Source organism: Chamaea fasciata, unplaced genomic scaffold (genome assembly GCF_029207755.1).
Source record: "Chamaea fasciata isolate MVZ Bird 193981 ecotype frontalis unplaced genomic scaffold, bChaFas1.0.hap1 SCAF_13, whole genome shotgun sequence".
NCBI classification, from domain to species: domain Eukaryota; kingdom Metazoa; phylum Chordata; class Aves; order Passeriformes; family Sylviidae; genus Chamaea; species Chamaea fasciata.
In genome coordinates this window covers 4,294,284-4,319,216 of record NW_027094098.1, presented here as the reverse complement: position 1 = coordinate 4,319,216, position 24,933 = coordinate 4,294,284, and the positions used below count along the sequence as shown (strand labels likewise).

At 42.7% G+C, this 24,933-nt stretch overlaps 1 protein-coding gene across 1 annotated transcript in view; it reads left to right on the top strand.

Moving 5' to 3' along the window:
- Positions 1-24,933, top strand: part of SYN2 (synapsin II) — a 145,441-nt gene that overhangs the window by 56,878 nt on the left and 63,630 nt on the right. The window contains exons 3-5 of the mRNA XM_066195674.1: positions 1,312-1,403; positions 6,298-6,454; positions 21,891-21,980. Of these exons, the coding sequence (XP_066051771.1) occupies positions 1,312-1,403; positions 6,298-6,454; positions 21,891-21,980 (339 nt within the window). The remainder of the gene's footprint in view (positions 1-1,311; positions 1,404-6,297; positions 6,455-21,890; positions 21,981-24,933) is intronic.

Genomic DNA, 24,933 nt, shown 5'->3' with positions numbered 1-24,933 from the left:
CAGAGCTTTAATCAGAGACGGGAAGTGTCTGAGCCACACAAATCCCTTTGTTACACATCAACATACAAACAACTACTGCTGCAGTGCCCTGCTGCCGATACCATTTATTAGAATAGTGATTATTTCACTTTCACCCTGCCTTTCTCAACGTGCAGTGTCTCCTATCACACACACCAAGCTTTCAAAATGATTTCTTAATTGGAGATACCCGTTCTCAGTCTTGGAGTTGATTGAGTCTGGCATTTTCAGTGCCTGTACAAATATTTCATTTTCTCCCCATTTGCACTGTTCTTGCAGTAGCCTGGAAGTGTCCCCTGTGCTGTCCCAGTGATCCCAGAGGTGTGAGGGTGTCTGGGTTTAATGAGCAGAGCTCTGTGCTGCAAACCAAGCCCTCACTGCAGTGCCTGAGCAGTGGGAGGAAGAGTTCAGCACTCCTTTCCCTGAGCAGCAGGGTGTGAAATCCTCCCAGATCTGAGGAGGAATTGCAGTGATTCCATTTCTCAGGAGCAGACTAATGAGCATTGTGACACTCTCTATTCTGTGCTGCTGTCCGGGACAGCAAAGACACTTTTATTTATCCACCAGAAGACAGTTGGCTGCATTTCAACCCTTCTGCTGGGTAATGTCATTGTAAAGTGCCTTGAGAGTCTAAACTGGTGAAAGGCTGGGGATAAATGAAAAACATCCTGTCCTTTCCTTTCAAATAACTGCAGATTCAGAGTATGGGAGCGGCTCCCTTGAAATTCCGCATCTCCAGTGTGAGAAGACTTTTGAAAAAGTGCTTTAATTGAGAATTTGGTGAGACAATTGCTCATTAGCACCAGATCTTTTAAAAAGAAGAGTAAATGCGCATGAAGAAAATCCAAAGGGGTGAGCAGTATGAGGAGGCACTAAATTCTCTAAGAAAATGTTGTTTTAATTCTGCTTTTGTGCTGTTTTCTTCAAAACTTTACGTCAATGTTGAGCCTGTATTAATCTCTTTGATAACATTGTGCAAAGCAGAAACATAATCCCTACATTTCTATGCAGACGTGGAAGAATAAATCCACTTGCTACTTCCCCACAATCCTTTTTTTTTTTTTTTTTATCTTTTGCTCTCTTTAGATTAAAACCTTTTAAAATGTGATGTGTCTTACTTGACAAATACTGCTGGATCAATGCCCTCTCGGTGCTCATTCTATTTCAAATGTATCATGTCAGCACTTGAGGCCTGAAAATAAGGGAGACATGGAAATAATGCTGAAAATAAGGGAGTTAGGAAAATAAAGGTAAAATAAACCAGCCTGTCTAATGGGAGTCTTTTCTTCATAGGCAGAATTTTCAGAAATCAACTTGATAGCCCACGCTGATGGCAATTATGCAGTTGATATCCAAGTCATTCGAAACGGCACAAAAGTTGTCAGGTAAGAAAAACTGAATGGGAGTAACAGCAAAAAGCAATAAATGGCATCATGTGTGCATGGGAAAGGTGCTGAGTGCTTTGGTTGTGTTTGTGGATTCTGAGTGATGCTCCTCAGGGAAAGCAGATTTGAAAAGATCTGATTTGTGGCAACCTCTTTGTGGTTGGGAGGACACACCTTGACATTTTAATCGTGGGAAAAATGGATTTCTTAAGGAAGTGAAGTCCAGAATAGAGAATACATGGTTGGTAGTTGGGATTATTGATTTGGGTTTTATGCTTGCTATAGAAGGACCCAGATTTGGTGATTTTGTAGCTGCCAGACTTTCCCAGAACAGCAGAATTTATTTCCAACATGGAATATTTTCTATTGGAACAGACCAAGTCATAAGAGCCCTCTCAGGGCAGTTCCTGGAATCTTTCAGCCTGTTTGAAACATTTCAGTTTAAACACCTCTGATTTCCCAACAGCTGTTTTGTCTAAAAAGGATGATGCCAATGAAGGCAGGGTAAATTTAACTTTTGGGTTTTTTTCAGCGAGGACATCAACAGCCTCATAAATGTGAGGGGAGAAAACAGGGCAAAGTAGAAACTTAAGGAAGTATTAGCAAAGTTATAACAGCAAAACTATTATCTTGGCGAAATTATTAGCAAAATTATATCCAATATTTTATTTAAATGGTGAGAATTGCTCCTCTTTTGGCTGGTGCAGTTATGTGTGAGTGAAGAGTAGCAATTGTTTGGCTGAAAAATGGAATTTAAAGGCAGAGCCACACATGCATGTCCTGGATCTTCATGGTTTGCAGAACATCTCTCCGAATAACAGATTTGAAAATGTCTACACATTCATGTAAAACAAAAAACCAACAAAAACAAACAAACAGAACAAACAAACAAACAAAAAAAACCCTACCAAAAGCTCCAGGAAAAAATACTCAAAGTAAGTTTATGCTTCAAAATTCCAACGCTTTAATCTCTGGCATGTTTTTAAAAAATTGCAGTTTAAAACAAAAACAATGATCTCATGCCAAATCCACAAGATTGTTTCCTCAGAAGAGTGAGAGATTTGATTTTTCTTAGGCTTGGTGGAATTTTTTACCCAATGTTGGAAGTTTAGGAGCCAAGAAATCTTGATGGCTGCTCCCCAGTGGCTTTTCTGTAGTATTCCAAAAAGTATTTTAAAAAGTATCGAGGCCAAGTTACCGTCAAAACATATCAGGAGAAAATGAGGGCTGGGAACCTCCAGAAAATAAAAACTCCAAAGCTTTGCAGGTCATGAGAAAACTTGGTGAAAGTGCTGCTTGTGTTAGGAAAAAAAGGACCCTTATGCCACCAGATGACTCTGCGAATGAGATAACAAGGGGTTTTATAATATTATAGTTTTATGGGTAATTTATTCACCCAAATAGAACTACCTGAAGCTGATTAATTCCTGATGCTTTCCTGATATTAATTCCTGATAATTTTCCCTCAAATCTGGTGGTGTGAGATACCTGGGGGTTTGGTTTGTGGTGTGAGAGGGAGGTGCAGACATGATGGGACAGCAATTCTCTGTTTCTGAGAATTAGAATTAATTCTAATTATAGAACTGTAATTATTCTATTATATAATAGAATATATTATATAGTATTATAGAATCGAATAATTATTGGAGATATTTGTTACCAGTTTGAGGCCCAAAGGGACCAGATTTATGAGCAAATTATTACTTAGCAAAATCATAGAAATTTCAATGACAAAATCTTGCTGGTTTAGTTTAGGAGGAAAAAAAATAACAGGCACCAGCTTGTTTGTTCCTTGTGAATGAAAATCATACCATGAAAAATTATATTTTCTGTAACATAACGCTGAGATTTTTGGACCTTGATGCTTGAGCCACAATTAAAATTTTTCTCCTGACCTCCTGCTGTATACAGTTACTCCATCCAGCATTAATTACAGAACTAGAACAATTATGGGAATGTATCATATTCCTTTGAGGAGCTTTTGCAAAGCAAACCCTATTTCTTGATTTTTAGTGTTTAAAAAGTACATCCCCTCTATTCCCCAATTGTTTCATTAAATTGGTCTTTGAGAGCACACTTTCTGTTCTTTTATTTCAAAACGCAGCTCTGTTTGGGATGTGTTATCCCCCATATTTTAATAATTAAAAGTTGCCTCTTTCTTTCACAGAGGGATCTGCAATTTTGATGGAGGCATCATTAATCCTCTAAGTATTGTATTCATGCTGGGCCAGTAAATTGGATTTCCGTGTTCCAAACTCTTGGCACCACCCATGAAACCTCAATCACAACATCTCAGAGCTGTGCTGCAGATAGTTTTTAGGAATCTAAGAACTTCCTAAGGATTTTTAGGCAAGGATTTCTTTACAGGTTTTGCTCACTGAGCTTCACTGCTGTTTCAACAACTCTTGACAGCAAATGTACAATGTTGATTTTGCCAAATCACCCAGGTTGGGTTTTATTTTTTTAATTTTTACAGTTGCAGTGGTAAAACACTGGCACAGGGTGCCCAGAGAAGCTGTGGATGCCCCATAACTGGAAGTTTCCAAGGCCAGGTTGGACAGGGTTTGGAGCTACCTGGGATAGTGGAAGGTGCCCCTGCCTTCTACTAGAAAAGAAAATGAGCTTTAAAAGCTCCCTCCCAATGCAAACAGTTCTATAGTTCTTGAAATTTAAGAATCCAGCTAATTTACATTCACTACTGCATCCAAGCTGGGATCTCAGACCTGCTGAAGCAATTTCAACACGGATTTTAATTGTTTTGGTGTTTTTGTTCTACGAGACTGAGACTTCCAAATCATTTTGTAATCTTCAGAGTGTCTACAGTAAACAGCTTGTATTTATTCAAGGCATGTAAATAATTTCACCAATTTACTGTGCTAATTTAATTTACCCTGCAGTTATACCTCTTTGAGGAGGTTGAAATCTTCAAGCTAGTCAAGGTTTTTTTCCCCCTATAAAATTAGAATGCAGAAAATACTTTTTCAACAGTCAAATTTAGGAGTGAATTGCCCCTGTTCTGGAGGCTCTGTTGGTTTGTGTTTTCTGTTTCCCATAAGCTTCTCCAGTAACAAAATACCAGGGTTGGAGCGAGGTGAAGATGGTGTCAGATTGTTGGCAAAGGTGCGGGGAGCAGCAGAGGAAGTGCTGATCAGATACCGGAGAGAAAATGGGGGAAATGCCTTTTCTCATTCTCAAAAATTCAGTTTGACAAGTCTTTTGATCAAAAGTTCAGTTGTGATCCTCCCCATTATGGCCTGATTCCTTTTGCCAGCAATGTGGTTGCTTCATCCCTTACTGTCCTTAAAACAGCCTGACAATAATTGTGAAAAAAAAAAAAAAAAAAAAAAGATTAAAAAAATTGTTCCCCAAAATCCCAAGTTTGGGGCAGAGCCCTTTGCCTGCTTTAGTTTTGCTTGTCACTGCTCAGAAACTGGAGAATACAAACCAAGGACATACCTAGAGGTTATAAATGCGATTTATCTGTCAGCAGGGATACAACCTGAAATCCATGATAATTTCTCTCTCCTCTTAATGGAACTCCATTTTTGAGGGGATGCTGAACAGATCAAGGGTGTTGCAGATTTTCATGAAGCCGTAATGGCTCTTTCCATCTTTTGTCACTTCCCTTTGCTTTGAAATGACAAAAGATGGAAAGAGCCATGACAGCTTCATGAAAAACACTCAAACCAAAGGGAAGAGATAAAAGATGGAAAGAGCCATGATGGCTTCGTGAAAAACATGAAGCTTCATGATGGCTCATCAGTGTTTTTCACGAAGCCATCATGGCTCTTTCCATCTTTTGTCATTTCCCTTTGGTCTGAGTGTTTTTCATGGAGCCATCATGGCTCTTTCCATCTTTTGTCATTTCCCTTTGGTTTGATGTTCTTCCAGCCCGTCCCTACTTCACCCACGCGCCATTTCCCCCCCTCTGCACATTTTTCTGTTGGAGGAAAACTGTGAGTTTCTTATCTTCTTATCTTCTGTTAGGTCCGGGATTAATACTCAGGAGATGCAGTTTTGTGTTTGGACTCAGATGTTTCTTAATTCTTATCTATGTTACAGTCTCACAAGCTGTGAGTTTTAGATAACAAGGTAGAAAATGGCTCTGTCTCTTAACTCTTTCCAAGGTCCTTTATGCATAAATTATCCAATTACGAGATGACACCTAAATTTTTTTACTTTTAACCCAATAACCAGACAACCGTGGTCCGCGGTGCGGATTTTTCTATTCAATTACAAAATCCCACCTAGACCCATGAGCAAGAAGGTGGAAGAAGGACTGGCCCCTGCCCTAAAACCTTTGTCTTGCTTTGCATATATATTACTATAGTCTAAAGCCTTAAATCCTATGTTTTCCACCCTGTGATATCACACACTTCTATTCAAACTACACTGTCACAATAGGACATGAAATAGAGATGTCTGACTCCAGTCAGGAGGCAGTAGAAATTGGAAGGTTTTGTTTGCAATTCATTCAGCCCTTTTATAAGATGCTGCGCTAAAAAGACACTTTATGGGTCCATAGGGCTGACACCTCTCCCATTGGCTAAGTAACAGAAATAGCAAACAATACCTGCTGTCATGGGAAAGGAGTATTGTTTACACAAGGTTGTTTTGGGAAAAAGAAAACTGCTGAAAAGTTTCCCTTGAGAAGAGCTAGCTCTTCTCAAGCTCAGAAAATATCGAGTCCACACTACACACCCACAATCCCAGCGCTGTCACTCAATTTTGGAAGCCTTTTCCACAGCCTCAGGTCAATGCAGTGTTTGCCTGGGGGTCAGTGCCTGTCAGCACAGAAAGCCTAAAATTCCTGGAAGCCTCATCTTCCAGGCTTCCAAGAGAAAACCGTTTTTCTGGTGGATGGATGATCACCCCTGTGCCCGTTTCCTGGCAGGTCGTTCCGGCCCGACTTCGTGCTGGTGCGGCAGCACTCGTACAGCATGGCGGAGAACGAGGACTTCCGCAACCTGATCATCGGCATGCAGTACGCCGGCATCCCCAGCGTCAACTCCCTCGAGTCCATCTACAACTTCTGTGACAAGCCCTGGGTGGTGAGTGCTGCTGGGGCCTCCTGGGGCTCCCCAGAACAGGGGCTAGGCTAGAATTCTGGCGTTTGCAGAAGGGTGTTGGATTTACAGATTTCAAGTGAAGTCAGAGGCCTGTGCGTGTCCAGGGCAGCCAGAGAACGAACAAACAAACAGGTGCTTTTCCTCCAAGGAGAACTTTATTAAAAGCCTGAATAAAAAGCCTGCATAAAAAAACTGAGTAAAAAACCTCAGTAAAGAGAATAAAGTGGGGATTAATTAAAGGCCTTCAACAGGCAACCTTGGGCAGTCAGAGCCTCTCAGGGGCTGCACCCAGCATGGACAATGGGCACGAGTTTTTCACACAGTTATAAGTTTGGTCCATTTACATGTCAGGGGTTAATCCTCCAATTGGAGCTTCAGGTAATGAAGTCACTGACCCCCAGTTTGCTCCTCCCCATTCATTTTTGTTTATACTTTTCAGGGCCTGAGGCAGTGAGGTGTCCTTGACTTTCAGGCCGAGAGAGGAATTGTTTTGCCTGACCAAAACCTGAAGACAGTAACTAACACTCTATCTGGAGTTTAGAGTTATCCACTAGAGCAGTACAGGATCTGAAAAATATAAAAGCTAAATCCTAAGGCATGTCTGCACCTGGAAATTTCCTGGACCTGGCAATTCAGCTGCTGCAAAGACTTTCTTTAATTGCGTGTTTCATTCCCCTTCATGAACACTGATTATCAATCTTCCCTCACTGAGCAGTGAAATAGTGGAGGAATTAAAATCCAAACTAAGATATTTAAATCTTTTTTTGTTTAGTTTTCAAAGAGCCAGTGTGGAGACAGAGAGGAAAAATCTTTGTAGTACAAATAGAGAAATAAGTGATGCATCCAACGGAAAGCCTCCCCACTGCGAACACGCTTCCTCAAGTGAGGAAAGAGTGTTTATTCACAATTTGCCTGGGAAAAGCAAGCAGAGAATATTTCTCATATTTGTGGTTTTGAACATAATTTGAACAGGCTCTAGCCAGTGTTTTCCTCATTCCTGTGAGATTTTTGGGGCTATGATTTAGCAAGGAAATCTGAAGCGAGTAGTTTCCTCATTTGAAAGCCCTTTTCATAATCCTGTTCCTCTGGGGTAGGAGCTGGTCCTTTCAGTTACCCCTGGAGCACTGAGGTGAGCCACTGATCTTTGCCACTTTTACTGGAGAAGCCAATGCCGTTTTTCTTGACAAGTTTTCTAGAAACGGAGGTAGAATTTGGTGATCCTTATGTTTCATAAAGAACTAAACATCAACAGCAACAAGTTAAAATGTGGTGCTGTAAAAGGTGCTGATCCACAGTGCAGTCACCGCTCCTGTAGTTCCATTGTCCAACGGCCACCACAGCTTTAAAAAATCCCACTTCTTTTAAATAGCCAAAACTTCATTTTTTCCTCTGGGAGCTGGGTAAGAAAAGAACAGTTGTCAATATTTTTCACACTGCGAGGAGGTTTTACCACAATACTTTTTATTGCCTTGAAGATGTTAATTGTTTAATACTTACTATGAAAACCCCTCCAAACAGTTGTCAGCAGTTTTTAACATATTCCTCTTGCAGCTCATTTTATTATTCTTTTATGCTGCAGCAAACTGCTGCAGGGGAGTGGGAATAAATAATTGATAGAGCATTTACAACTTCTCAGTACACACTGTACATAACTGAATTCATTATTTTAGTGCATCACATTTTTCCAGCTGTGCGGTATTTCCCAGTGCTTTGATTCACTGGGTGCAATAAAGCTGGGTGGGGAGGCAAGGCCAGGAGCATTTCTATGCCATAAAAAAGTGAAGGAATAATTCCTTCTTACAGACTGCCTTATCTGTGTCTTTATCACTTTAACACTGCCCTTCAGGTGGATCCCAGTGAGGAGTGTGGGCTTTTAGTGTGAGCACAGGAATAATTTCTGTGCAAACACCAGGGGCTTTGTTCGGCTTTTTAACCTGAATATCCTGCCTTGTGTTGTTGGTGGTGCTGGGAGATGTAGGGACCTCTGTGTATATCCCAGAGCAGCATGAAATCCTCATCAGATTTAGGAAAGGAAAACAGTGCAAGAAGGCCCTTGGGGGGATTTTTGGGATGTCTTGTGCAGGACCAGGAGTTGGACTTCAGTGCCCCTTGTGGGTTCCTTCCATCTCAGGATATTCTTTGCTTCTATAAAGCCATTTCAGAATAGATACCCTGAGGGGTAAAAAGGCATTAACTCAGCCAACTTCACGGATTCTCAGATCGTGCAGCAGAATCCAGGCACTGTTGGTTTTGCCAATATCATTGTCTGCCTTGTTTGGTTGGGCCAATCTGGCGTGTGCTCCCTGCCTGGGTGAAATCCCTGCTGAAAATTGTTGTGGATGCCTGGGAATGCACTCCTCAATCTGCTGCTGCCTGCTAAAATAAAGGGTAAAACCCACTGCGCTCCTGCATGGCCACGGCCATGGGTTTACCATCGATCAGCCTCCCCTTCACAGCATGGCAGGGATTTCTTCCTGCACAATCCCTTTGTCAACACCAGTGCCCTGATGTTTGTGTGAAAGTTCTCTCTACAAACATTTCAATTGCAAAAGGCCCATGGAAAACGGGGAAACAGAATGCTACATAAAGCCGTAAGTAACAATCTTTATTAATTCATGAGAAAGAGATTGACTTTCTTGCAGGTAAGATGTGGAGTGGCAGGAGGGAATTACAACTTTGATAACAGCAGGGGGAAAAAGGGGGAGATGTACAATGGAATGAGGCCTTAAAAAGATGGGAAATTATTGAGTTGACCATGGGCAGTGAATCTTCCTTAAATCAGAGCAAAATTCAGAGTAGTCTAGATCTGCCAGGGGGGGAGGTCAGGGAAGTGAGACTGGTAATAAAAGGGCTCTCAAATAAAATGAGAGTTGGAACTCAATGTACAAGGTCTTTGGGTTTTAAATGAATGCTCTTCACCGTGTCAGGTGTTTGCTGGTTTTGGAACACACAGCTCCAGATGTACAACATCTTTTCAGCTCCAAGGGCAGGTTCACACTCTGTGCCCAAACCGCGTCACCTGCCCTTAATTTTCCAGGAAAGCTCTTTTTGTGCTCTGGCTTTCTGTGGATTTTCCAAGAGCCTGTTCAAATTTGTGTTTGATCTGAGAACAAATTAGTGTTTGATCTGAGGTGTATTATTGAAAGGTGGGGTGTGGTGGGACAATTGCCAGGAATGTACGGAGAACAGGTCTTAAAGCTTGTGTTCCCTGGTGTCAGGGCATGCACAGCTCCTGCAAAGGCACAGCAGAAGTTCAGAGCACTCTACAGCCCTGTGAGAAGCTGGGCTGTGAGCAGCCAGGGGGAAGAAAATGTTGGGATGAGTGTGTGTGGTGAGATGTTTGTGTCGTGAAACATGTTCATAGCGCGGGGTTGTTGCAGCGCTCGGGTTATTTCACTCCTGTGGTAGCACTGAGCTCATGGAGAATTCATGGCCCTGGCTCGAGGTGGATTCCACTTAAATTTCACTAGTAAGGATGTCAGAAGGCCGGGGGTAGAGCGTGGGCTTTATAAATAAGGAGTAAGTTCTTTATTGCTGAGCTCACACAGAGCTGTGGAGGAACCATTTTAAGGTTCATGCCCTCGCTGAAGAATTATTATTAAAACATTAGAATGTTTCAGTTGCAGGGTCATGTTGCAAAGGAGTTGTCTTGGGCATGAAATAACCCCATCAAACAAGACTAGAATTGTACCTGGTTCAATTTACAGCTGCACTGAGTTAAGGTGAGGCAGAAACATCCACTGTCCTTGTAGGATTCCCAGTTCACCCGACAGTTTTACTCGTGTGTTAATGGGGTGCAGATCCTGCTGTAAAGCATTTATGAAAAAAAAATTAAAGAGGAAAAAAAGAGCATCATTAATTATCCAAAGTTAATATTTGATATCATTTAAATTATCTGTTTTCCTTTAGCAAATGTCATTCAGGGGATAAGGAAGGCTTCCCTTAACTGAGGCTTAGGAGTTAGTCTGTATGCAAACTTTCTCATAGTACCTGATGTCATTGTCCCTGCAGGGATTTAAGATTTAAGTTCCACATAGAAGTAGATGTGGAACTTAAGGACAAGGGGGAGTGGTGGACTTAAAAGTTCAATGTTAGTGCCTGGTCTTGGTGATCCTAGAGGGCTTTTCCAGCCTGTGATTCTGTGGCTCTGTGGAGGTGTGTGAAGTGATTGTGGAGGCCAGAAGACAGTGGAAAGTGTGGTGATGGAATCAGTGCTTGCAGCACTGGGTAAAATCTCATTATTTAGACTGGGGAAATAATATTTTAAAACCCCCATGAAACAACATGTATTAAAAAAAACAAACCAACAAGCCAAAAAACACGTGATTTTCCAGTGTCCCGTGTTGAATTTTAAAAAACCACAGATTCTTCCTGCATGCGTCCTTTTGCGTGATTCTCATAATAATTGTTGTGAAACTTGCATGCTGAAGGGTTTCCTTCAATTGAACCCTGCAGGATTTTAGCTTCAGTTGCAAATATTGGTGATGGGGTGCAGTATTTTTTGAACAGCCCAGTTTATTCCCTGCACACCCCACTGCGTCCAGCAGCTTGCTGATAAGTGGAGTCAGGCAGGGAGGAGGAGTTGAGTGACACCAAACAGGCAAATTTAACTTATTAAATTTATTAATTTGATTATCTTCATTAAATTTGATTTAATTCTCAGGGGCTGCAAGGTTCAGTGTCCGAGGCTGCTGTAGATGGAATAAAGGGTTGGGTTTTATTTCAGTTCAACCTGACCGTGAAGTGGTAATTTCAGGCATTACAGGGGCTGAGTTGATGCTTCCAGGTTCTTTGTGACAGTGATAAACCTTCAAGGCCTGCAGAGACTCCAGAATTGCTGCACTTGTGTAGAGCAGCTGTATGTGACTGGAGAGGATGAAAACCCTCACAAAATCAGCTCCACGAGTGCAGTCCTGGTTCCTTTAGTGCAGAGGGAAATCATCCCAGCCCCTGCAGCTGGCTGCACATCTGTTCTCCTGGGAGGCTTCAAGGATCTGCTGACGCCTTCATCACACATTCCCCCGAAGGAGGGGGCACAACCCTCATTTGTGAGCACTGTGACCCTGAGTGGCTGTTGGCAGGGTGGTGGAAGGGTTTGTATTCAGGAAATAAGGAGTGGAGGCAATCCCAGAGGGATTTGGGATGCCCAGGTGTGCTGAGCTCAGGCAGAGCTGTCCCAGGCTGTGAGAGGCAGCTGGCTCTGCAGGGGTGGGAGCTGGTGCTGAGCAGCTTGGCCTCATCAAAGTGCACTCCTGGCACTCTGCTCCAGCACTGCAGGCATGTGGGAACAGAGGAACCAGGCAGGAAGAGTTTTCTGGGCCAGAGCTGGCAGAGAGGGAGGCAGAGATACCTGGGAGTGTGTGAATAGAGCTGGAAAGGTCTGGTGTTCTTCACACAGAGCTCCAGATGGGAACCATCCTGTGCTCAAACATCTTCACATGTTACACTCTGCCCTTTTGTAGGAATTTATTGTTCTCAGGGCTTTGAAATGTCAGAGAAGTGCCACAGAACATTTGGTTATGGCAAATTTTATCTCCTTGCTCACCCGCAGCCATTCCGAGGGAAGGCTGGGTATGGCTTTTTCTGTCAAACCTGGTAGTACTGTAAATCTCACAGTTGTTGTTTGTTTCTTTTCCTCCAGTTTGGAAGCAGACAGCCAAACACTTCTTTGCAAGTTTGTTGATATTTTCCTTGTTTTGCTCCTCTTGCCAAGCTTACACAACTCTGTGGCTTCATGTGCTGTGTTCTGCTTTCCATTTCTTTTGCAGATGCTTTTCTACTTTTCTGTCTTAATCTTTCTGCTCTAACTGGACATTTAACTTCTCTAGTTTTACCTTCCTTTCTTGGAAGGTCTGTTTTAACTGCCCTTCCTTGCTGTTCGGTGGTTTCTAATGCTCTTCCCCACCTTGTTTTCTCCTCTGTGTTGCTGCTCCAAGTTGATCTCTTGTGCTTTTTCCACTCCCAGTTACACTTTAAAAATCTTGAGCAACAGATTGGGGCACTGGCAGGACATTTGTCAGGACTCTGCAGGGAGGAGCAGAAAAAAAGAGATGAGCTCTGTTCCTTCCAGCTTCCTGTTGACACAAATTATTGAAGCTATGCTAATGGGAGACACGACCACGCAGAGGAGATTCAATTTTGTGTCAAAGCATCTTCTGGAGAGCAAACAACAAACAAAATGAATGTGTGAGAGAAGAGAAGCATTTTGAAAACCTCTTTGCTGTAAATCTGGGAGATTATCAGTGTTATTCCATGTTGGGTTTAAAGAAAGAAATTCTAAATGTTTATTGCAGTATAAGAAAACCTTGTGCTCGTTAGCAAAAGTCAGATTTGTACAATAATGCTGAGCAATGGGATGGAATTTGGCTGGTTATTGCTCTCTTTTATGTGCCAGAAGGGATCTTCTTAAAGGTCAAGGCTGGAGAATGCTTACCTGCAATCTGGCTGCAGCTCACACAGGGAAGACATTTAGAGAGGTTCAAATTTAATGTCTGCCTTCATGACAGATGTTAGAAATGTTGAGATGTATTTTCGCAGTTTTATGTATTTCATTGGGTCGAACCAGCACTGGGCTTTTTTGTTTCAACCACTCTGGCAAGATTGATCTCACTGACAGGTAAAGGCAGTGAAGGAATTTGGGGTTTACAGAAGGGTGTTGGATTTACAGGTTTCAAGTGAAGTCAGGGGCCTGTGCATGTCCAGGGCAGGCAGAGAACAAACAAACAGGTGCTTTTCCTCCAAGCAGAACTTTCTGAAGAATAAAAAAAATGCATAAAAAAACCTGAATAAAACCCGATTTAATTCTCTGTCAGGCAGTGAAGATTTTGCCCTCTTTGCCACTTAAAGCGAAACATGTTGATGGATTTGTCCTGCGAGAGCTGAAAGTAAATTCACAAAACTGTGTCAGAAGGAAGGTGAAGACATCGTAAGCTTTTTGGTCAAAAGACAATTTAATACCAGGTTTGAACATTGAACTGGAGCAAAATTCATAAATATCATTATAAGTTTAAATGCATAACTAGAAATCTAAATACATTAAACCTAGTAGTGTGTCTGCACCTCCTTATAGAGCTGGTTTAGTTAAATCTAGCCTTGGAATAGGAAGGGAATATTCCAGCCTTCCTTGCTGATTTTGCTTTCCTAAAATAAGTAAGCTCACTTGAAATTCCTGTTAGGAAAAAAAAAAAAAAAAGCAAAAAGCAGAGATCCTTAAATAATAAATAAATCTGAGTGTGGTTGGTGATGATTTTTCTGTTCTGTACAGCCAGTAATTCTCTCACCTCTGTATTTGTCAATCCTTGCTTGCACTCTCCAGTGCGTTATATATAAATTGAGTATGGGAGTATTTTGCTTTGACCGGCATTTACTGCCACCAGGATAATTTAATGCCAAAGTAGACTGGGATTTTTTGACTGCGTTCCTGAATTTTCTAGTAGGTTGTTGCCACTTTACCCCATTCTCCTCCGCACTAAAAAGAAGCAGTGGGCACTCTCGATATCGATTACAGACTTTCATTGCATTGAACATTTCTAGGGACAGAAACTTCAGACGGACTTTTTAACTGTTTCTTAACCTTCTAGAGAAAGAAACTGTTCAAACAGAGGCTGTAAAATTAATATTCAAAACAGGACTGTAAAGCTGTGGTTCATGTCCTTTGTATTATCTGCTACAGTAGAGACTCAGAAAGCCTTTTTGTGCTTGGTTAAAGCAAATATCCACACCTGAAGGCCAGGCTATGGAAATGAAGTTTGAGTTCCTGTGCAATCTTAATATGTAATTACAAAGGAAACCCGTGTGTTATATTCCCCATTAAATTACCTTAGAAAATCATTTTTTTTCAGTTAAAATCTAGGTTATATCTGCTTCTTTGAGGTGTGACTGTGGTGACTCAGAGCTGAGGAGGATCAGGGGGGTGAGACTTCACTTCCTGACCCATCCAGGAAAATCCCTCCTGTTGTGATGTCTCCACCAGGGCAATCCCCACTCCATCCTCTCCCTCTCCTCCAGTGCTGTTCTCCCACGTCACCTCCACAGCTCCCACCAGCACTGCCATTCCCCTCTGGCTTTCCTGGATATCCCACTTCTATCCTTAGCTCCAGCTCCCTCTGCGATGGATGCAAAGTGTCCCGGTTTCTTTTTGGGGTGTGTGAGCACCACCCCTGCTCTTGGAGGGGTTTTTAGTGGGTGGTTCAGTTTAAAATGCTGTGAAATCCCTGGCTGGGGATCAGCCACTCCAAGGAGTCCTCTGGCTTTCCCTGCTGGACCTAGCACAGCTTGGCTGGTGGTGTCTGAGGAATGGCATTGCACCCTGGAAACCCACTCTGGAATTCCAGCCTGGAAATCTACTCTGGAAATCCACCCTGGAAGTCCACCATGGAAACCCACCAGGGAAATCCACTCTGGAATCCCACCCTGGAAACCCGGAAACCCGGAAATCCACCCTGGAAACCCACCCTGGAAATCTACTCTGGCCATCCACCCTGGAAATCCACCATGGAAAACCACCCTGGAAATCCGCCCTGGAAATCTGGAAATCCACCCTGGAAATCTGCCCTGGAAATCCACGCTGGAAATCCACCATGGAAAACCACCCTGGAAATCCTCCCTGGAAATCCGCCCTGGAAATCTACTCTGGAAAACCACCCTGGAAATCTCCACCCTGGAAATGCGCCACGGAAACCCACCCTGGAAATCTACCATGGAAATCCACCACTGATTTCTTCCTCTACAAGTTTCACTGAACTCAGTATTTTTATGGAAACCTCCTATTTGAACTGGACCTCACAAACAAGAACATCTCTCTCTGTTGCAGCGAGCCCCAAACCCTTCTGAGAAGTGCTGAAGCACAAGGCCAAGTCCCATCAAAATAAACAACAGCACAAATGTTTCCCTGGTCAGAACACTGAACTCCCTGTTCCCATAACAGTGGAATAAAGTGCATTTTCTCACTGCTGGAAGTGCACCCTGGAAGGAGTCCCCAGAGCCTCTCACTTCCACAAACTTTCTTCCTTCTCTAAATTTTCATTCCAAAATCAAGGGCTCCAGAAGGCCTCTCGATCTAGGCCTCATGGTATTGCCTTTTGCTAATTCTTTTGTCCCAGGCATGTCTTGATCTGTGTTTACTCGTTTATGCTCATGGGCAGTTTTCCTTCATTTTAATCCGCATGTCTTCCTTAAATCTCGCTTTCCTCACTGTTTACACATTTTGTCAGTGCCTCTTCCACCAGCCAAGGTGTCTCTCCTTGCCAGATGCCTTCTTGCCCAACCCTGCAAGCCAGGAGATGTTTTTATGTGACTGTGACCCTTTTCTGGTTCTTTGGGATTGTTTTTTTAAATCCTGTTTTTCCAACTGTTGTAGAAAACTTTTTTTTTTAAATTTTTTCTCTCGTGGATGCACTCTGGTAATTTGTAAGCCAGTCCATGCAGTTCTTCCAAGGGCATGAGGTTTTTATTTAAGGCTTTTTTTTTTTTTTTTCATCCTGTAGAAGCTCTTACTGGTTTGCATCTCATCAGCTGTAATTCTAATGTGAAAATATTCCAGCAGTTAATTGCAGCAGTGATTAGCAGTGGGAAAGCTGTGCCTCTTGGTGCGCAGCTCTCATGCTGCAGGGGAGGTGCAGGAGCCCAGAAAATGCCCTTGGAAATTCTGGGAAGCTGGAGCAGAGAGGCCAAATCCCTCTGGGAAGGGCCAGCACACCTCACAGGGGCTGAGCAGCTCCACCTCACAGGACGTGGTGCAGGAACCCCAGAGGGTCAGGAGGGAGATAAAAGTAAAAAAAGGTGAGGAAATACCAGCTGCAGTCGAAGACAAGGAGGAGATCTGCTGATCCCAGGGCTGGGCTTGAGGGGAAAATATATCAGGGACAGATCTCATCTCGGAGAGGCAGAGATCACCTCGCTCTCGTGGGCTGCAAAAGCCTCAGGAAACTGATGCCTTGGGAAGGCTGGCCTGGAACAGAGACTGGACAGAGCTGGAGAATAAAGTAGAGATTTATTGTGGGGCCTTTAGGGTACACCTTGAGCAGGACAAGAGCCTGACCAGGATCACACCCAAGATGGACCCAAAACTGTCACAAAATGGACAAACAGTCACAAGGTCTCACACTTTGATAAGTTTGGGTCCATTTGCACATTGGGGTTTAATTGTCCAGTCACAGCTCCAGGCTGTGAGGTCCCATCCTTCTTGTTCCTCCCTCCAGCCCACCCTTGTTTGTGCTGTTGGGCCTGAAAGTTGTCCTTGGTGTGCAGCAGGAGAAGGATTTGTTTTGTGTCCCTGCTGTGTGCAGAGCTGAGTGACGCTGACTGTGAGCTCAGAGCTGCAGCCCTGGGCACCACAGAACCTGAAACACATCAAAGCTCAGACTTAAGGTGTCAGAACAACTCATCTGTGGTATAAAACTCACCATGCAGGGTCCATGGAGGCAATCCTTGTGTTCCCAGTCCAGCTGGGTTGTCTTTGGGTCCTGCTGGAAAACCACCAGAGTTCTACTGCCACTCCCCATGTTCTCCACATTCTGCTGGTGTGCCCAAAAGGATTAGGATTAGGATTAGGATCTGTAGGCACTGTTTCACCTTTCAGTGGCCGTGCCAAAGTCTGGGCTGACTTTGGGGGTCTGAACACTCGCATGGAGCTGTCTGCCAGCTTCTGCTGACAGAGGAGGACATCGGTCAAAAGTCTGCTCCCTTCCATTCTCCATGGAGGGATCAAGGAGTGAATCAGATGTGTGTGAATTCAGCCTTCTGGAAGAGTATTCAGTGTTTGCTGAAGAGTAAGAGAGGAAATGTGGACCAATCTCAACAAAGAAGCGCACGGAGAGCACAAAAAGATGCTCCTCAGGTAATAATAGTATTAAAAATACAGTATTATGATATTATACAGTAATATAATATAAAATGCAGTACAGATACTATGTTTAAAATGCAGCTACAGTAACAAATCTTGGCCAAAGTTGATTGCCTCCCACAGAGAACATGTGTCAAATGTATCCTTCCAGCCCTTTCCACCCGACCGCTTCATTCCTCCTCCCTCTGAGGGATCTCAAATGTTTGTGTCTCAGCTTGTTGGCCTCCAAGGACCCCTGTTTGTGCTTTTGAACATCTCTCACTCTCACAAGAAAATCCAGCCTTTCTGGAATGACCAGCCACACTTCTGAGCCTCAGCCTGAAAAGGGACATTTCAGCCTAAAAAAGGACATTTCACCCTAAAAAAATGGACATTTCAGCCTAAAAAATGGACTTCAGGACATTTTTCCTGGTACCATCTGAAGGGCTGAAGAAGTCAACGTATCATTTTCTTTGTTAAATCCCTAAAATTGTAACACAGTCAGCCCGTTGAGGCAAACCAACGCATCTTTCAGCTTTCCAAACCTGCAGACCCCCCCAGGAGCCCTGTGCAGGTCACTGTGGGGCAAAGGGACCTTCCCTCTGTGCCTGGAAAGGGAAACTCCCATTGCAGAGGGATTCACCCATCCATGGTGAACACTGACACCACACTAGAGAATGAGAACATTTCACTTCAGGAATTTCAGTCACGAATTCCGATCCTCATTAATGCATTTGGAAGAATGCATGATCCAGATGGACATCCAGAGGGGAACTGGTAATTCATGGAATTTCTTCACTCCTAAGATGAGCCCACACCTTAGAGCAGGCAGAGATGAGTCAAATCTCAGCTGAAATTGATTTTTTTTATGACAGACAGATTAAAGAAGTGTTCACCCATCCAAGATTTCCCATTTCTCTGCTCCTAGAAAATGCCAGCTCCTCTGGGTGGGTGTAACAGACTATTCAGAGAATTTGGATGTTGGTTGAGTTCCCAGGAAGCACTACATGGCCAGTTGGAGTTGTCAACTTGTAAAGAGGACAGGTAATGAACCCCCCAAAAAGGGAAATCTCCGACAGAAAGGGTTCAGTAAATCCCACAGCCCAGGGGTCCTGCCTGAGCAGGGAGCAGGAGAAGGAGATGCAATTCCTTGAGTTAAAATCCTACTCAACATCCCAGGAAATTCCCCACTGGAATGGGCAGTGCTACAAATCCTCCAGCCTGGCAAGAGGGATTAGCAGCTTTCCGGAATTGAAGGTAACACCATCTGCAGTAATTAGTTTTAAATATCATATCTGATTATCTTGCAGGGGAGAAGTTGGGGTGGTTGGCTCAGGAACAAATCCGAGCCTCTCAGAGGTGGCATACACGGAATTAAGCACATTTTAACTCCTCAAGAGTCATAAGGAAAGTAATTATCTGACTCTCTGTGAAGATAGCAAAGGGATTTTGGGTAGCTCCTGCTTGGTTATAGCACGATCTGTGCTGTAAGATTTGATACTAAATCAAAGGGAGTAAGTGTTTTTTTGACTAAATATTTCTTCTCTGTGTCACATCTTGTTGGAGAGGAGAAAAGGCCCAGCTGTCACTGTCCTGTTCTCTTATAAAGGAACAATCCTGGCCTGGGTGTGGAAGGATTTTATCCTGACTAGAAAAAAGCTGACATCGCAACAAATGCTGCAAAACTCAACCATTTTTCTTTTAAAAAAATAATCTGCAATCTGTAAACACATGTACCTGAGGATATCCCTTTCTGACTGAAAGTAAGATGCAAAGTTGGAAAATGAGAAGTAAATTCAGCTTGTTAACTGAGAAGTTTTTTTCCACTTCCTTGGTTTTTTCTTAAGATGTAAAAATTCCTTCTCCTGAAATACTAAACTCAAGGAGTAGGGGGGGTTTTAGATGCTTGTGGGTTTTAATATCCACAGAAAATACTTCAGTGGCTCTGTTACTATTTTCCTATTTCACAAACACTCCATGTGTGTAAACATTTGACACTGGATTAGATAATTCAGTAATTTATCAGCTAAAAAGATGATGCTCCTGCACCAGGACTGGAGTTCATTTGCTTTAGCTGCTGAAAAGAAAATATAAAGATACACAGTCCATAACTGACTTTAAAAATGATGGAAGGTCATCAAAACTTGAATTAAATTCTTCTTCATAAACAGCCCAGCAGCAATCAGGGAAAATTACAAATATTTATGGCAGTTTATGGATGTTCAATTAGAATGCTGAAATTTTTTGTGAATTGTGGCTGAATTTACCAGGATTTTGGAGAAGAAATGATTGACAAGAGATCCCCAGATTTACTTCACAGAGGTGAAGCAGCATCTCAGCAGGGTAAAGGATAAATCATTCCCCCAGCTGTGGCAATTTGAGAGATTTCTCTCCTTTGCCTCAAAAAATGGAACCTACTTTTCCTACCCGCTATTTCCTATCTTAATCACTGGATTAGAGGATGCCGTGGAGTGATACATGTCTGTTATCTGCAGTTGGTACTATTTAATTCTAAGTAAACAAGTGTTTGCAGGCAATTAATCTCAATTACAGCTTTCTTACCTGCACGAACACCACAACCCGTACAGCAAATGCCATTTTCTCAGTGTCTTTTGGTCCCTTCCAGTGAAAATGGAAAAGAAAGTAAGGAAAGAATCACAGGAAACACAATCCTATGATTTTATTTTTTTCTTTGGAGGTCTTTACTTTAAAGAGAAGTAAATAGATTTAATTTTTTGCTTGGCAAAAAAATCATGTATTTAATAGCAAGTATTTTCTTCTGGAGTTTGGCTCTTGGATCAGAACTGAAATATTGAGTAAGTTGTCAGGAATCCTATGCACAAACCACTTTATTTTGGTAGCTGTGATAATATTTCCTTTCCCTGTGGCCTGATTTGCACAGCACACACCTCAACTGCAATTTCTTGGGCTTTTGGTGAAGACTGCTCATCATGAAGGCATTTTCCACTGGCCTTCTGAATTTAAAGATATATTTTACCAAACCTAAGCAAACACCACGAAATTAAACAAGTCCTCTCTGCCAGCTGGAAATGCAAGCAAAGCTTTCATGGGTTTTTTTTTCCCCCCTTCAAACAGTTTTTGCTCTCCCTGCCCCCTGAGCCTCTCCTCAGAGTAGGTATTTTATCTGCATTATGGACAGAGTCCCATTGTCCCGTGCTTTTTGTGCTGTTTGCAACCAGCAAATCCCACTATTCAGAGCGTTGTGCTGAGTTGTTTATGTCCCACGTTGGCAGGGTGACAACTGAACACATCACAGGCACGGCCAGGCCAGGGCTTTGGAGCCCTGGAACAGCTCTGGCCCTTGGCTGCCAGAGCCCTCCTGCTCCCTGGAAACCCCAGCCTGGCCTCAGGGGGAATTTGGTTTCCCAACTGTTACCAGAGGAGAGTTTATCTGCTTGACAAAGAGAAGGAACAGCCCCAAATCCATCTCAGCTTAATACAGAATTCTCTTGTTTTACGTGTAAATGTTCCGTGTGAAGCTGCTGCGGTCCAGAGTACAGGTAGGCAGGAGGTGTCACAGGAGCACTGAAAGAATATTGAATCAGAATATTCTACAAAGAACATGAATAGAAATGGGGTAACATGGAGCAGTTGAAATCATCCACATCTTTGGTGGTGGTGCAAGGATGGCCATGTGTCATATCAGAATATTCTGTAAAAAGCATGAAATAAATGGGGTGACATGGTGCAGTTGAAATCATCCACATCCGAGGATGGCCACGTTTTATATCAGAATATTCTATAAAGAACATGAATAGGAATGGGGTGGTGCAAGGATGGCCACGTTATATCAGAATATTCTATTAAAAATATGAAATAAACAGGGTAACATGGAGCAATTTGAATTATCCCCATCTTTGGTAGTGGTGCAAGGATGGCCACATGTTATATGAGAATATTCTATAAAAAAACCCATGAGATAAATGGGGTAACATGGAGCAGTTTAAATCACCCTCATCCAAGGATGGCCACATGTTATACGAGAATATTCTATAAAAACCCATGAAATAAATGGGGCTAACATGGAGCAGTTGAAATCATCCCCATCCAAGGATGGCCATGTGGGAATGGCTCATGGCTGCAGCCAGGGAGATGACACTTCTCCTGTTTGTTCCTCACCTGACCTCTTAGCATGACACAGTTGCTTTTATCTCTTTGCTGACACTGCCAAATAAATGCCAGGGAGGTGCCAGCCGCTAAATAAATGGGAAATATGCCTGGGCTTTAGGCTTAAGGTGACAGTAAAGGTGAAATTATAATGACTTTCATCATCACAGAATTGCCTCCAAACACACAGACAATGAGATATCGGAAATCCAGTATTCTCATGTATTTGAATTTTCTGCGCCTGTGAGGGTTTCACTTTCAAGGTGTTTTTCCCTGTTGATCTGTACATGAAGTCACAGCTGGGTTGGATTAACGAGGTGCAAGAGAAGGAGGAGAGAGGCTGCACTCCTGGATCTGCTGGGTTTATCAAACACCTCAAGACAAGAAGTGAAATGTCAGTGTGAGCTCATTTGGGCACAGTGTGGTTTCCCTCCTGAGCTTTCTGCTTTCTCCTGCTTTGTTTTGCAGTTTGCCCAGCTGGTGTCTGTCTACAAAACCTTGGGCCCAGAGAAGTTCCCTCTCATCGAGCAGACGTTCTACCCGAACCACAAGGAGATGGTAGGTGCAAGCAGCAGGGCTAAATCTGCTTTCTGTGCCTGTAAAACAGGGGCTGGGACACACAGTTCTCTTCTCCCGTTTATTGTCTACTCCAAAAGGCATTTTGGCAGCTTGCAGGGGGCGTGGGACAGGGTGACCACTTGAAATTGCTGTGATGGTGAGTTGGAGGGTGCTCAGATGGGAAGTGGTGATTTTTCAGCTGCCCAGCTGCAGATCTCGGGGAGATTATTAAATGATTCCAAAGACGCTGAACAACTCTGAAAGTGCAGGAGTCACTTCCATGGTTTGTTTTCCCTCCAGTCCTTCCTGGTGTTTGTTGTCTTTGGCTATGATGCACTGGGCACTGCAGGGCTTTGAACTCAGCCAAAATCAGGGTGGTTGTGAGTTGTGATCTCCAGGTGCCTGAGCTAACACGGATTCCCAGGGCTTTACTGACAGAAGAATAAGAGAGATGAGCCTGTCAGAGTCCAAGGAGCACCGGGATGATGCTTGTAGGGTGTGGTTAATTTTAGGCAGCAGTGAAGGGCAGGGAGTGGGACACAGTGACCCTTAAGGGATCCTTCCAATTTGAGATTGGCTGGAATTTTACTGAAAAAAAGCAGGACTTTTGGGTGCATTGCTAAACTGCAGTCCATAGAGACAAAGAACATTTCATTTTGGGGCAAGAACTAATGTGTCAGACTTTTAAGTTTATATGGCATATTTTTCTGAGTGTAGCAACCCTGTGAGTGGTTTTCCCTGTCTTCGTTCCTCTACATTGCTCATTAGAGTCAGAACTTTTAAGTTATTTCTCTTTTGTTTGAACGTTTTGGATGTTGTTCTCCGTAGCCAACTAGGTGGGTTTTTGGGGTTTTTTTACACATTTCTCTGGTAATGAATGTTAATTTAGAGAAAATGAATCCGTTTGGGTATTGCATTGCCACTCAGAGCTGCTGCAGTGACACTCATTTGTTTGGTTTTATTCCTTCTCAATAAAGTATCTGGAACTTTGTGGCTTGGGGAATTATCAGGCAGTGTGGTACAAGACAGCATTTTGTCTGGATTTTGTTGAGAGTGGGTGTAAGATGATCTGAAAATCAGAGTCTTCTGATGCTGCACTGAAATCACATCATGTTAGTTTGTTTGGGGGTTTCAACACATTTTATCAGCAGCTGGCCTCGTTTGCATTTGTTGATGCAGAATTTGGTGATTGCAGTTTAAAATATGTTTTTGGTGTTCATCTTGCTTTTTCTCCTTCCCTTTTTATTCTCCCAACGGGAATCTGGAGCTGTTCCCCCTTCCAGTGAAAACCATCTCCGGGGGGGGGATGTGGGGAGGGGGAAAAAGTCCCAAATCTCCGGGAACTGAGGGTCAGCTGAGCGTGCCAGAGGTGCTCTTTTCATCCTCTGCTGATCGTTTGGGCCGGGGCTTTAGCCAATGCAAGGTAAATAAACAAAGATGCCATTCTTTTGTGTAAAAATGGAGCTGCTTTAATGAAACACTTTTGGAAACAGAAACATTCATCCCGGACTGATTACAAAAAACGCTGTGAGGCTTTTGAACTCATTGCTGGTTGAGTCATATCCACAGCTTTTCCCTCAGTAATTAGTTCCCTTTATTTCACTGCTTTCCCACCTCTTCTGTTCTCTGCAAAAAACAACACGGCTTTTTCCAACCTAATTGCTGAACAATTTAATTAAAGCTTAACTGGAAATGGAGGAAACGCCAGCAATATTCCAGGCGGTGATTTTTTCCCCCTGTTCACCTGTAGATTCTCCCTTCTCTCTTCTTTTCCCTACTCCTGTCAAAAGTCAGGTGAGCCATTTTCAAATTAAAGTCAAATGTTGTGCCAGGCTGTATTTCTGCTCTGCCCTCTCACGTAACACAAACACAGTTTCAAGAAGTAAAAAGAAAATGTTGTAGAAAGAATCTGCTGTTGATAAGGTATCAATGCCTCTACAGTAAAAATCCTGATATTGAAATGTGTTCGGAATACCATCTTCTAGTCAAGCCTTTTGAGGATCTTCCTCAGGGAAAATAAAATCTCATTCTGAGCTGGGTTTTTGTAAAGCTGTTCTCTCCACATTTATTGATATGAGGGGAAAAAAAAAATAAATTCTTTGTACTACCCATTGTGGGAAGTTTGGGCAGATTTCTGCTCAGCCGGAAATCAAAGCAGACAGACCTTAACTGTGAAACACCTCATGTGGGATATTTTATAGCAGGACAAATAGAAAATGTTTTTAAAACCAATTGTGGCACGTAATTTGTATTACAGTCTATATCAGAGAAAGCATTTCTTTGTGCAAGGTGCATGCACAAGGCAGTCCGGGCTGGGTGAGTTGAGTTTTAGGTCTAATTACTGCAAAACTGAAATAGGAGCAGAGATGAGGTGTGTTAAAAAGCAGGAAACATCTGTTTGCTGCAGAGTGTGATCCAAAAGGCACCAGCCCACCCAAATGGGTTTGGAGAGAAATGCTACAGATAGTGAATATTAACCATTGAATATTGACCACTGAATATTAATCACTGAATATGAACCACTGAATATTAAACCTTTGTGCTTATTGAGCTCTGTGGGCTTCTCCAGGAATTGGTTTAATCTGACCCAAGGAAATGAGGCCTGGCTTTGAATCTTTCTGCAAATTAGTGATATAAATGCACAGCACTGTCAGTAGATAGCTCTGCCAATACTGTCACCGCAATATCAATTCTTTTTGGGGAAGAACTGTAGCTTTTTATTCTTTTTGTTTCATTTTTTATGGTCCAAATTGGTAGTATTAGGAAATTTTTGGTTTGTCTTGAGTAAAGCAGAAAACAGGCTGGGCTTTACATTTGGCAGCGCACAGATATGGTTTTAATTCAGGGTTGTAAATTAAAAGAGCCAGACTGATGAATAGTAAATCAAAAGTGGAACATTGGCTTTTATCTGTTATGGGACCTCAGAGGAGGTTATTATTCCTCAAAAAAATAA